The sequence below is a fragment of the Myripristis murdjan genome, chromosome 9 (assembly GCF_902150065.1).
Source record: "Myripristis murdjan chromosome 9, fMyrMur1.1, whole genome shotgun sequence".
NCBI lineage: Eukaryota > Metazoa > Chordata > Actinopteri > Holocentriformes > Holocentridae > Myripristis > Myripristis murdjan.
In genome coordinates this window covers 22865744-22879955 of record NC_043988.1, presented here as the reverse complement: position 1 = coordinate 22879955, position 14212 = coordinate 22865744, and the positions used below count along the sequence as shown (strand labels likewise).

At 38.9% G+C, this 14212-nt stretch overlaps 1 protein-coding gene across 1 annotated transcript in view; it reads right to left on the bottom strand.

Annotated features, from left to right (window-relative positions):
• The window catches only part of ipo11 (importin 11), a 172428-nt gene that overhangs the window by 141086 nt on the left and 17130 nt on the right, over window positions 1–14212 (bottom strand). The window contains exon 5 of the mRNA XM_030060129.1: window positions 13104–13307. Within this exon, the coding sequence (XP_029915989.1) occupies window positions 13104–13307 (204 nt within the window). The remainder of the gene's footprint in view (window positions 1–13103; window positions 13308–14212) is intronic.

Sequence of the window (14212 nt, the reverse complement as noted above, 5' to 3'; positions counted from 1 at the left end):
TCCATTTGTTCCATTGCTTTGGGGTGATTTGATCTCAGCTTTGTTTACCTTTTTTTCATCCTTTTTGGCATTGATACAGTAGCTGAAACCAGGAGTTCACCAACTCCATATCATGTTTATGTATCAAAACAACATAGCAAACTATCAACCCTATCATGGTTTTCAGGTGTTTTTTTTTTCCATCCAAGTTCAGAGATCTTAAAACTAAAACTCTCAGTATGATAAGGTTTCTAATTTAGAAATCAACAGATCTCCTATCCACATATTTGTACTCAGCACTACAGTTTGTGATAAAGTAAACAAGGATAAATAACAGTATCTAAAGCAAAGACATTGAGATAAGGAATTCAGTTCTGCTTGATTTTACCATGCCATGAAACATTTCCATTATACTGTATCTCCCAAGACCTGTGTGGTACTGTAGCCCATTTATCGCTGTCCTCAACTTCACCTATAGCTATGATGTATTTCACTATAAATTTAGCAGCAGCAGCAGCTTAAAGTGTAACTTCATTCCATTCCATTTCTGCTGTCCTTTACTGCAAAAGACTATTTCAAATGCTATACACAGCCAAATTTAGCTAATTTATTTTGAGTTACCAAGAGAACAGAGCTGGTGTCATGAGGGACTAACACACAAGACTGTACCCTAGAATGCAAAAGACTTTGAAATGAGATGAAAATGAGACTGGAGAGTTTCAATGGTTAGACTTAACATCAGAGAAAGGACAATTTGTAAGAAGAGGACCAACTGTGAAAAACACTGACATGTTTTGGAAAGACAAAAGAAGTCCAGCGGGGTGAAGTAAGATCACTCCAAGAGGAATCTCTCCTTTCACAGCGCAGTGTATAGATTCTGCACACAATCAACTGCAAGACTTGCAAGAGTTTCCTCTGAGGCAACACTTCTCCACAGCTTACTACTTCCCATTCCTCAAAACTCACATGAATCCAACACATGATATAAAAAATATGATAAATTGAAATTACAGGAATCAAATTGTTTTATTTCCCTTCCTCTGTTCTCAGTGTGTACTGTTTCCAGGCAACCAGGTATGGCACATCAGAGCACCAATCTGTGCAATCTGTGTGTGAGTGTGTTTCTAAGATTTGGCCTCAGGATCTACTGTAATGCAATAATAATCTACAGTTCAGCAAGGCAAACCATGCGACCAAACACGTGCGTACACGATATGCAGGATTAGCTTTCTGTATGTTATGCTTTTCTGATGTTGATTCAACCAAGTTCATTATTTTACCCTATAAAGCTTTAAAAGATGAGACAGAGAGAGCGAGCAGGGGATAACGCAGTAAAAAACGAAAGGAGAGGAGACAGGTGCCTTTAGGGGATGGGGGTTGGGGGGGGGGGCTTCTCCTTTTTAATATACCGCCCTAATCACCTCATATTGCCTTAAAGGATTAGCTAAAGAAAGAATGGCAAAGAGGAAAAGGAAAGGGGAGATGGGAGGAAATAACAGAGGTTTGAGGTAACGAAAGGACAAAAAGTGGCACAAAAAGAATAAAAGCAACAAGAGAGAAATAGATGTAAGTGTAGTCTCTGTTGTACCTCAATTTGAATAGAGTCAGGCCTGAACAATAATAAGTTTTAAATGAAAGAGGCCCATTCTCTCTGCTTCTCTGAAGGTAAGAGTTCTCATTATTCAAATGATGCCCGCACCGAAGAAAATGTTTAATAATTTCAGACCTCATCTGCTCCTGGCCCCTGTTGCACAAGTAGCAACACTAGCATAATAATGTCCCACTAAATAGCTGCGTACTCAAAAACCAAACTCTGCAGCATTACCCACTCCAAGAACCCCAAATTGTTATACATACAGTGTGTGCGTGTGTGTATTGGTGCTATCAAAGTTAAGGTGTTAATGTGTGTGATTATTTTGAGGAATTTAAGACAAAAAAAAAATGCAAACTAATAGTGTTCACTTTGAACCACTGTTGACCCTTGACACCAAACTGATTATATGTAAATACACACACACACACACACACACACACACAGAGAGAGAGAGAGAGAGACAGACAGACAGACAGACAGGCAAAGAAACAAAAGCCAATCACAGAACTTGACGAGTTCTAAACAGTTCCACATTTCCATTAAGAGTCAAAAAGGGCAATAAATCAATTCACCTTCCTCATAAACTGTCACACCATTTAGCAATCACCACTCTGTCATTTGTATTTTAAATGTAAATACAAATAAAATAATGAGAAAGCTCAATCACAGAATGCCATAGTCATTTAAATGTAAAATGAAGTCGTCGTGAAAAATTACAACCATATCCAACCAGACTGCAATTATAGCTCAAGGCTCACACTGGTTTTTCTTTCAATAACTTCTGAAATCAAACTGCCCCAGTCTTCAAAAACATATTAAAATAGCTTATTCAAATGTATCCATAGTCTTCTACCTTCTTCAACCCAGCTGACTAATCCGTTCATTTAACTTCTCCAACAGCAAAATGACCCTATTAATATGATGAACTTGAATTCTTGGGAGCGCTTACAGGAGCTGTGAGCAAACACAGGAGCCAAAATCAGGTTGATAACTCAATTTTTTTTTCTTCTGTCTTTTGTCTTTTAGTGGCTATCATCTAAGTCCCAGTCCCTTAAAGGTTTATTTCTCCCTCATATACTACAGAGTGCTATATATTGACTGAGAGCAGATTATAACAGAGCAAAGTCTGATTTTTCCAAGGCCTTGTTGTCTCACAGCAACATACAGAACATCCTGAAAAAGGCTGAATGGTCGTTTACTCAGTCAATTTCTTTTCTTTCTTATGAACTGGGTCCTCCTGGGCTGCCCCAAATGTGTTAAGGCACCAGAGATGTCACCAGGAGAAAAGCGGAATGATTGCAGTAATCCCATTCAGTCACTCAGAGACATAAATCCCAACATTCAATTTCGTGGACTTTTTTACTCTATTGCTTTCATTGTCACCATAAGGGACATCGATTTGCAGTGCACCAGTTAAAAGTGATTTAAAATGGAGGTACAAAATGCACAACAACACAACATCCCAAATACTGAGTAGAAAGCAAAATGCCTGCTGGTATCCAATAATATTCAAATTAGCTCTTGCCTGTGCGCATTTTTATTCAATATCATACTGACTAATCTCCAAATATCACCCATGCATGCACCAGGTAATAAATGGGGGGAAACTGTAGGTTGTGGCAGTTAAGAATGTTAATCTTCCCATCTATACTTTTTTTCTTTCTTTTCATGTGCTTCCACGATTGTATATGATTGAAAGTTTGGTCATGAAGGATTTTCTATTATAATGGCCTACAATATCATAATTCTTATAATAGATTAGCTATTTTACTTTAAATCTCAAATATAAGTTTGTAACTAAGCACATAAAGGGAATATAATCCATGCTCAAAGCAAATGGGAAAATGTGGGTAATAAATTATAAATATGATGTTATAAACATTTTAAAGGCAGTGGATTTGACTGTAACGGCCTCTGACAGGTTTTTCCACCTCAGTTATTATGGTGCGAAGAAGTAGCTGGTTAAAAATATGAGTGATTGGTCTTTTTTTTTTTTTTTTTTTTTTTTTTTTTTACTTGCCATACTGGCTGGTTGAGAAAAAGACAATTTTACTCCCATAAATTAATGTTTATGCCCTTCCCCACTGAGTGCTGAAGTAATGCCTGCACACTTTACTCCAAGCCACAAATCTTTTATTTTAGAACTGGCAAAGTTCCAAGTGGGATCAAAACGCCGTCTTCAATAAAATATTTGAAGCTTGGCTTTCAGCGTGCAGGCATTCGGTTTCTTCACTGGTACAGTTTTCTGATGGCCTTGTACATTCGTGATGTGCATATATACAATATTTCCTCACGGATGTGATAAATGTACTGACTCAAGCTTCCTTGCATCCACATTAGAAGTTATACCTTGTGGACAATGCAGAAAAAGAGAAACAGGTATAAGCTTTTCTCTTTAATGGCGATATAGAGATGAAAAGAGCAGAAAAACTGAAAAACATCATTCCTTCATTTTAACATCTAAAAGCTTAGTTTGCATCAGGTACCCGGTGAAGTGCTGTGAATAGTTGGAAACAAACTGTGCAGAGTGCAAATCCCCACTCTGTTACCACTGGCCAACCCTCATTTTGTGGTACTTGTTGATCCTCACTTGATCAACAAGTACCACAAAATGAGACGGAGGAAAGAAAAAGTAAAATGTTCTGTTCACTAAGATGATTAGCCAGTGGTGGCAAGCTACAGGACCTATGGTGATCACACTGGAGAGCACAGTTGGCTGTGAGGCTGAAATGCAATCAAAATCATATTGTGAGTGTATAATACTTTTATAGCACTCTTCAAAATTTGAATTTGAATACATATTTGAAATAAGTAATGATACTGTTTCAAAAATATGTGCGACATGGTGTAAAAAGGCTTTACAAAAAATCATTATGGTGTATCTCTGTGTGTTACAGATAGTTTGTGTGTGTGTGTGTGTGTGTGTGTGTGTGTGTATGGGCGTGTGTGTCTCTGTCACTACTCACAACTGCGGAGGGAAACAACAGAACCAAATTTCAATAAGAGCAAACAATTTCTTCCATCTGCATGTTGATTCCCCATTCCAACTGGGAGACCTTAGAAACCAAAGCTATCCGAAAGTGCAGTTCATCTCGTCTGACAATTTCTTTGTTTGTGAAAAGCAATCCTGTGGGATATTGCCCCTCTATTGCTATTCACTAGCACAAAGCCGCAAGCTGGTTATCATCTGCCCAATTCCTTTTTCATCTCATTGCATGTTTGAGAAGCACAAACTAAAAAACAAGCTCAACATTACTTCACCATTCCACCTCAGCAGTCGCATAAACAGGGGACGGGGAAAGCGAGTACTCAGCCACTTATGAAGCATCACAATTTTACACTTTCAACGGCAATGAGTCATAAAGTTTGAACTGAAGCTGAAAAGCTCTTGTAAATTGTAAAAAAAAAAAAAAAAGAAAGTGCAAGTACTTGGAGCAGATTCAATTCTAGGATAACTACCCCCCCAACCCCTGCACCTGCTCAAAAAATAAATAACTGATTTTTTTTTTTTTTTTTTTTAGAAACTTTACTTCAGTATGGCATGTCTTCTTTCTTAGAGAAAACACTGTGCAGTCTAAAATTTAGGGTTGGGTACTGTTCACATTTGAACCATTACCTGTAACAGTATCTGCAATTTGGTACCAATACCCATACCGATACAGTACCTTTTTTGAGTACTTTACTCTCTCTGTAATAACACAAAATGTGATATTACTTGTAAAAAATAAATAAATAAATAAAGAGTATAAATTTCTCAGTTTCAACATTGTTATTTATTTAGAACATTCTGTTGTGGCACAGCACACAAAATAAAACCCCTCCCTACCTCCCTCTACCTTCCCAAACCCTCCAAAAAGGGAGTTTTACCCAAGAAGGGGCGACATGGAAAGGGCCGAGCTAATGGCAAGATCCTTAAGCGCACCACCACCAGCAGGGTGATATTTACCACAACTGGAATGTGTTCAGTGTTCGTCCTCATTCACATCCCGAATAGAGCCAAACGAGGAAGAACATGAAGGAGACATACAACACTCTCTCCACTGTATGTGTTGTAGTGTATTCCTCACCAGAGAGGAGGGAATACTGAAGATGCACCTCTCTCAACCAGAGGTTTGATTTGTGGCCTGAAGGCGGTGAGCACAGTGGGGTAAGATAGTCCAGCTCTCTCTCTCTTTCTCTCTAACGTCTACTCTCTCACCCAGAAACAAACTTATTTTTTAAAAAGGACCATGAGGAAACATATCAATATTTATTTGAACTCAAAATGATCAACGCAATTCATTCAGTACCTTTAATAACACAGTTCTGTAACCACCCCTACCAGCATTACAATGAAAAGTGTCATATTAGAAGTATAAAATTTGTGTAGGCTATCTATTACATAGGAATGACAAGAGAACAGAAAAAGTGTGTTGGAAGCGTGGGTCAATATGCCCTCGAATCCAATCAGTCAGTGAAAACACAACTGGATTCTGAGTGGCAAGAAATATGTTGTCCTTCACAAAGTCACAATGCATATCCTCATATTTTCTGAGTTGAGTGTGTGTGTGCATGTGTGTGTGTGCATTAGTGACAGCATGGATGCTTTATTTGTTGGGAGGATTAACACCGCTACATCTGAGGTCTGTCCTAATGGCAGCAATTATTTGTTACATAGGCCAGGCCAGCTATGGTGCAGAACAATCATGAATCAGCTGGTGCTTTTTATGACCCTGATAACTAAGGTCTCACATAGCTCCTGATGAACACAGTAACCAGGACCACAGGTTAGCTCCTGAAGGCTCTCCACAGTGGGAGTGGGCACAATTTAGTCTGAAACAAACATGCTGCTCATGTTCCAAACCCCCAAAGTTGACTTTCATTAAAGTCCCCTTCCAGTCAAAGATGTGTTTTTCTTATGTTTATGTCCCCTACAACATCCAATCATGACCATACTGACTTCCATCTGTGCAGAGTTTGTCGCTACACAGGTGTTTTCACAAACTTCTACTGACGATTGTGTTGGAGGTGAATGTGCACGCCCTTAAAAATCTGAGATTCAGACATTCTCTGGGCCAGCTAGATTTGGTACGTCACAAATCCGACAGCCAGTCTGTCAGCTGACGGGGAGCTGCTCTGTATATCATTAGCACCAGGCCCATATGTCACTGTCAGTGAATTCAGAGCTTTCCGACACCAGTGTCTTATTTTCAAAAAAACAACAAGGCCAACTCAAAAAGGCTGCTTTACACGAACAATAAAGGTGTAACTAAAAGATTCACTAATTTTTTTTTTCATGGTTAGATTTTCAAACATGACATGATTTCGCAACTGTCACGGACGATACTTCTGTACTCTATGAATACAGAGCTCTGGTTACGTGCCAGTGCACCAACAGGCAAGGAGGTGGGCGGAGAGTATTTGCATATTCATATATCTATGCATTTTTAATTAGGGCAACATTTAGAGTTATATCTTAGCAGTTTTAAAGTAGTAAGGGATGGATTTTTTTTTCCATGGAAAAACTTACCTTGCCAATGTATAATATTGATGATCAGAGATAATTTTTTTAATAAATGGCTGAAAGTGGACCGGAGTGACAGACCCCCAATAGGAGTGATATTTGCCCTATGGACCCTGATATGAAAAGATGTTTTCGAATTGTGTTAGTATTAAATTGTCAAAATGTCATACTTTAATGCATTGATTAGAAGAAGTGGTAAGATAAAAAAAAAAAAAAAAAAGCTAACATAATCATTTCATGCTTTTTTACAAATTAGTTTACAGTAAAATTAAACTCATTAAACTGGTTGAAAACAATCTGTCGACTCCAGAACTTCCTTGGCAAAACAAAGTTTAAGTTGTACAAACTTTTACTTAGTCATTCTCTGAGAAAAAAAATATGATCATCTTTTGGCAAAGAGTTTATGCTAAAATTCCTTGTTCAGGGGCCAGCTCACATCACTGTCACTGTTAGATCCTTTTTGATATGCATATCATCTCGTCTTGTCTGATCCATGTTATTGCTCTGAGCAATATCATCATAGCTGTGTCATAACACCGAGACCACACAATCATATTCGCTAATTGGTCGCAGGGAGAACCTATTACTCACTGATATTATTTCCAACTGTGCAACTACATTATGAACCATTGCCACCCAGGCATGGCCTATTAAACACAGTGGAGCTTTTACAAGTACTGGCTACTTATGGTGCCTGTTAGTGGATCCATTTATAAAGCAGATGGGTTTTCTTTTTTTCAGTCCATTTAGTCCCTCAATTTTTTGTCACAATGTTTGGTAGAGGAAAAATAAAAGCAGTGATAAAAGTTCAGGTTTTTTTTTTTCATTCACCGCCTTTCATCTGCTGTTGGAATTTTTGCAGGAAAAAAAACAACAGATGACATTGAGCATTCAGCTGTTCTCTACCTCACCTTTTAACTTTCTCCTCTCCCTCTGTCCATTAATACACCTACTAAGCCTTTGTCTGGTTATTGTCTCACTTCCATTCTCACTCTCCTTGAACACTCCCTTCACTTTCTGTTACTCTTAATTTTATTCTCACTATTTCTCCTTTCTCCACCCTCCTCCTGTCTCTCTTATTTCACTCCCTCCCTCTCATTCCCACACCCCTCCTCTCTACCTCCCTCTCTGTCTCTGTAAATGTCTTTGCTGTGAGTCTGGTAAAGTGCCAGTATTTACAATCCAAGCCTTGGCCAAGGAGGCTAATAAAAACCAAGAGCCAGAAAATGCTAGGCTATTAGAACATCCATCCTCCTGTGCTGCTGTGTGCATGAAGGTCTCCACCTGTTTTACCTGGGACAAGCACTAGTGAGGAGTGCATGGATTCAGAATTATGCACACACTCTCATACAAACACACACATGCACTTATGAGTGCTAGTATATAGAAATGCTGGCAGACCTTTACATAATGCAATGTACAAAAAAAATAAAAAGAGCATCATCAAGAGAGAAGCAAAATACAGGGAATAAGACAGAAAGAGAGTCAGAGAAAGTGAGCTTCGAATGGTTTGAAAACAGACAGAAGACAGGTGTATGGAGAGATATGAGTCTGTTTTTGCAGGTTTTCTGTGAAAACGTAACCTTTCGAATATGTTTTCACCTCCACACCGATGACTGCCAGAGAGTCATTGGGAGACTGACTGATCACTTTCTAACTCTATGTTTCAATAATTCAAACAGGCACACTCCCTATTTCTCGGAGTAGAAGTGAAAAATAAACATGAAAAAGTAAAATAGGTCTGCTGTCATGCATTATTTAAAATACTGACGCCCAGGCATTGCTGTAGCCTATTTCAGAAAGGAAACTATTCAGAAACAATGCTACAAGACATGCACACGGAGCAATCCCGGTATTTGTTCCCATGCATCGTGTTTATTGGAACAAACAGTGCCTTCTAGAGGATCAACCACTAAATAAGTAGCAGATTTCATCAGGTCAAAACCTACTTCTATACCCACCACATGCGCTGCTTTTCTTAAACAGGGAAATGTGTTACTAATTTCATCTTCCTGATCTTGCTTTGCAACCACAGACGCCTGCACCTGAAAACCAAGACAATTCAAGCCTACCCTATGGCAAAAAAAATTTAGATCGACCCAGCAATGATTTCAGTGGGCTGTCAACCCACTACATCCACAAAAATAACAGCAGTGGCCTAATTACTCTAAGTACGTATTAATGCTAAACTGCAGCAAGCTAAAAGCAAACCCAGAAAAGCTCTGCTTGTTCTTTGCTGACCCCCAAGAACAGAGTTGATCAAATTTATGCCAATTGTCAAGATATTGCCGTGCCACATCTAAGTATTTCATCTATCTAAAATAGCTCTCTGGCCTCGATATGTTCCCTTCTGTTTTTTTTTTTGTTTTTTGTTTTTTTAAAAACATGCCAATAGTTCAACTCTTTCTGAAGAAACCTAAGCTTAGATCTATCAAACTTTAGTAAATAAAAGCCTATCTTTTAACTGCAAATTGTATGAAAATTTTTATATGAAGTATTCTCAGTTGTCCTCTAACAACAACAAAATTTGCTCAATTCAAAGCAGGTTTGAGGCCACTGCACGGCACAGATCATCCCTGTTTAAGTTACAAATTATCTCCTTTTACAAGAAGCACCACTTGATCCTAATCCCTTTAGACTTTATTGTGTAATCTGACAAGGCTGACTGTGTGATTTTAATTGACCACACTAAGCATTTGGTGGGTACCACTGGGTCAGCACTGAGTTTGCCTAGATTGTAACTCTGAACCTGGACTGTTGTAACAGGCAATTCTTTATCTAGCTCAGCAGACAGCACCTGTGGGGGTCCTCTCAGGGATCAATTCTCGGTTCCATCTGTTTCTCTCCTCAACATGTCCCTATCTGGCAACATGATTCATAAACCTTACATCTCTTTCCTTTCCGATGTAGATAACCAACTCAGTTTAACAATTATAAATTGCCTCACAGACATGAAGTGTTATATGTCTCTGAATTTTTTACAAGTAAACAAGAGAATATTTGGTCCAACAAGCTCCAGAAATCCTGGTCTAAAAGATAATGCACCTGCTTTTTTGCCCCTGGTTATCCATGCTGCCCCTTTTGAAAATTAATTTTGTGTTATTACATTGCAAGGCTCACCTAAGGCCTTCACTAAGAGAAAAAGTTTCAGTGAATAACAATAAATAAAATGCAATATTTGGTCAGTTGATATCAGGTGGCCAGCAGATGAGCAGCCATGGCCTGCATTTCCACTCGAGATCAACGAGAACTAGCTTACGATTGCTATGAGAATCAACTTGCAGACTTGAAACAAGCTTGAGAAAGGTAATCTGTTATTGCCTGTCAGCGACTCTGCGTTATGATTATTCAGTTGAATGCACACAATGATTTCAAAAGTCTGGTGCATTCATATGCTCACAGGAAGCTCAGGCCTGTGGCAGTTCAGCAAGCATTTACTTTGTTGGCTAATTTATATGCTCTCAGTTGCAATTCTGATTATTACTGACATGACTTCAAGGCAGGATAAAACAAGGAATTGTTCATAGATACTGACAAATAAAGAGCTAACAATACCAACTAACAACCAACTATCTGTTAGACTGGTATTTTATTTGAGAAAAATAAATATTCAAGAATCTAAAAACAAATGCTAATGCAATGATGTATGTTTTTTTTTTTTTTTTTTAATTTTATAGTACATACAGTGGATATATGTGGAGTATGTACACACACACACACACACACACACACACACACACACACACACACAGTTATGTTAAGTTACGTTAACAATGCATTATTGTCGTATTTAATTATTTTAACAAACTATAAGGAATATTTATTATCACTTTACATTGGTTCTACCATATCACACATTGCTTTACATTTACTCAACGGCTCACACAGTCTTAAAAAGAAAAAAAATGAACTGTCTCCATGCGCCCCGTTTTCACTTGAGCTGCCCCTCCAAAACTCTCTGCAGGGGTCTGTTGCAGACCTCTAAGTTCCCTGAAAGCCAGAGCACAGACTAAGGCAATGTGCACACTAAGCCAAGTAAATCTGAAAATGCATCTTTTGTCCATGCTTCCCAAAGTGAATTTGAAAACACCAGTCTGGTGGTGTTGTTTGGGGAGGGAAAACAGAGCCTTTTGATAACACTGACATAAGCTTGTAACTTTGCCTAGTCTAGTATTGGGCATGTGCAAGCCACGCGTGTGGGCCTGCGCATGCTCAAGAGGGGACTTAAAGCATTTTGGGGGCAGCTGAGTGCAGATAGCGGGTGTTTAGAAACCAATGTGATAGCGCTAGCATGATGTAGTGTGGATGACACAACATAACAATGTTTTCAAATTCAATGTTTTCAAATTAAGCCAGCTTTGTGTGGACATGACCTGAGGCCAGAAAGATTGTAGATTCCCCTGCCTAAGGAAAGTAAGCTTTCAAATTCAGCATCTGCCTTAATATCACTTCAGAAAACAAATAGTTGAACTTGTCTTTGCATAATGTCTTTAATTTGAGGTATTATATTTCTTCTTTCAAGCTATTTTCTTTTATGTGTTTCATGCTTTTTATCTCAGCCTTAGATATTTGGTGTATCTTCTTTATTTAAAAGCACATTGTGAACTCTACTTTCAGATAAATGCTATGTTAAAAAACATTACTACTACTATTACATTTATCTTCTCAATCCTATTAATTACTGTTGCCACAATGAACACTTCTTTCTATTCTGGAGTGCTGCAGTCTGTTACTGGAATTAAACTCAACAGTTCTGCTTTATCCTTCGTCTGCCTCTGTGTGTGTTTATATGCATGTGTGTGTGAAAGCCTCCCAGCCAGCTATGCCACAAGAGCAGAGAGAGCACTGCATGGACCATTTAGCGTCAAAGTCATCACTGCATCATTTAAAAACTGCTCTGTTTAATGAGGCTAAGACTGCCATGGATCTCCTATTGCCCTGAGGCACACTTTTTTTGTTTCAGGATACCTCTGGAGGACATGGAGATTCTTAGTCTCAGTTAATGCCGCCGACGCCGGTCCGTCCACCAGTCTCCCTCTCTCCCTCTGTTTGTGTGTGGGTGTGAGTAAGAGAGTGTGTGTGTGTGTGTGTGTGTGTGTGCATGAGTGATTTGTGAAATGTAGGTTTAGGTTAGGTATGTAGATAGTTCTTTTTCCACACAGTGACTCTTCCTGTCTGTCTCTCTTCTCATACTTCCATCCTTCTACACATCTGTGACTGTCTTTCTGCCTGAGTCTTAACTTCTTTAAAAGCACAGAGGGAGGGCAAAAACGAATAATTTCAGCATCTGCTCTGATTTATTGCCACTTTGAAAGATGCATTAAATCACACACAAACAAACAGGCACAGGGCCTCTGTCTTTTTTTCTTCATGTCAGTCAGTCTGTCTCTCTTTATCTCTCTCTGTGCCTCTTGCACCATGACACAGATAAGCCTCTTCTCAAACACACACAGCAATCATACTTGAATCATGTGTGCAAACGGACACACTTGCATGCACACACGGAGAATCTGACTGCCATAGGTCTAACATTTTACACAATTCTCACACAGCAGCTAAACAGCATCTCCTAGAGGCAGAAAGCAGTACTACATGGTGGTATCACCCCAAGATAGTATTATTATACATACACGATCCATGTTCAAAGAAAATTAGAGGCAGAAAGACAGAAACAGAGATAAACTCATGAAGAAATACTGGAGCAACAGGCCAAACTGAGATAGAAGAGGACCAAAAACTTCTAATTTTTTTTGTTTTGTTTTTTTTAATGTTTTGACTCAAACCCTCTTCTAAATGCTCAAACATTCATTACAATGAGTGCTGGAGCTTGCTTTTTCTTTCTGTACTTTGAAACCTGTTGTTTTCTCCACATAACACTTTATGGCCAGGTGTGGAAAATCTCTATTGTTACTCAGAAGACAAAAAGTTGAAGGACAGCAAATAAAACAGATGGATGAATGAGGCAATCAATGACAGACTACTGACGACAAAAAAACGTCCAAACGATGGCAATAATTGTCAACTTACATCCTGGAAAAGCCGTTTGTCTTGTGCCAGGCGTTTGGATGCCAGGGTCTTGGTGACATGATAGAAGGTTAGCAAGGCTCTGTGTTGCTGTAGGCCGTCCTGGCCCTTCACTGACTCCAGCAGGATGGGGATGAGCTCTGGCCACTGCCTGGGGCAGTCCAGACGGGCCACCTTGGCTATCAGCACTGCGATCTGGGTTGCAATCTGTTGGAAAAACATGCAGAGAAATAGAAGTAACCCAAGGCAGAACCTAAGCACAGCAGATGATGGTTACGCCAAATCAAACTTGGGTGGAATGCATCAGCTCTTCAGGGCTCCACGCTGATCACAAATGTTGCCAAATTTGACATTGTATAACCTGGAAATCCAATTTGGGCACACTAGTACCCCCAAAATGATGGCTTGTTAACACTTTATTATGCACACCTTTATAGCAAATATGTTAACCCTTCTCCTGGTATCTGCTCTGTTAAAACCAATCTAGCATTAGCTTGACAATAAACCTGCCATGTTTTGGTAGTCAGAGATGTGCAAAATTGCCCAACACTGTGAACATGATTGTCATGCCACTCAAGAACAGGACCATCACTCACCACTTTTATGTGCTTGCCATTTTGAGATGTATGAAATTGTCTATCAGTCTTTGAGATTACTGTAAAGATGTTTCTATTGTCGATATCGGGATGTCCATTTTATACATAAAACACTAGTACTACTCATTAAACAAAGTTAATTTAACTTCATGTTTGATTTGGCTACTGATGAACTTCTGGCAATTCAATTTACGGGCCTGCAACCAATATGAGATGATATCATGCCCCTTTAACACAGCAGTCATGAGTAAAGATAAATTACTGTAGCTATGATAACGCTACGCAGAGGTCGTGCCATGGGAATTTCAGAATAAAGTAAAATATTATGTTGTTGATCATTAAAATCAATGATTTGGTCTACGATGGATCGTTACACCCCTAATATCAAGTGAATATAGTATATGGCTTTAGAGACAGAACATGCAGCCATAAACACAGACTCATCTCTCTTTAATTGGGGAAACTTCAATGAAGCTACAATACCATGCAGTCCAATTATTTACCAGATAATAAGGA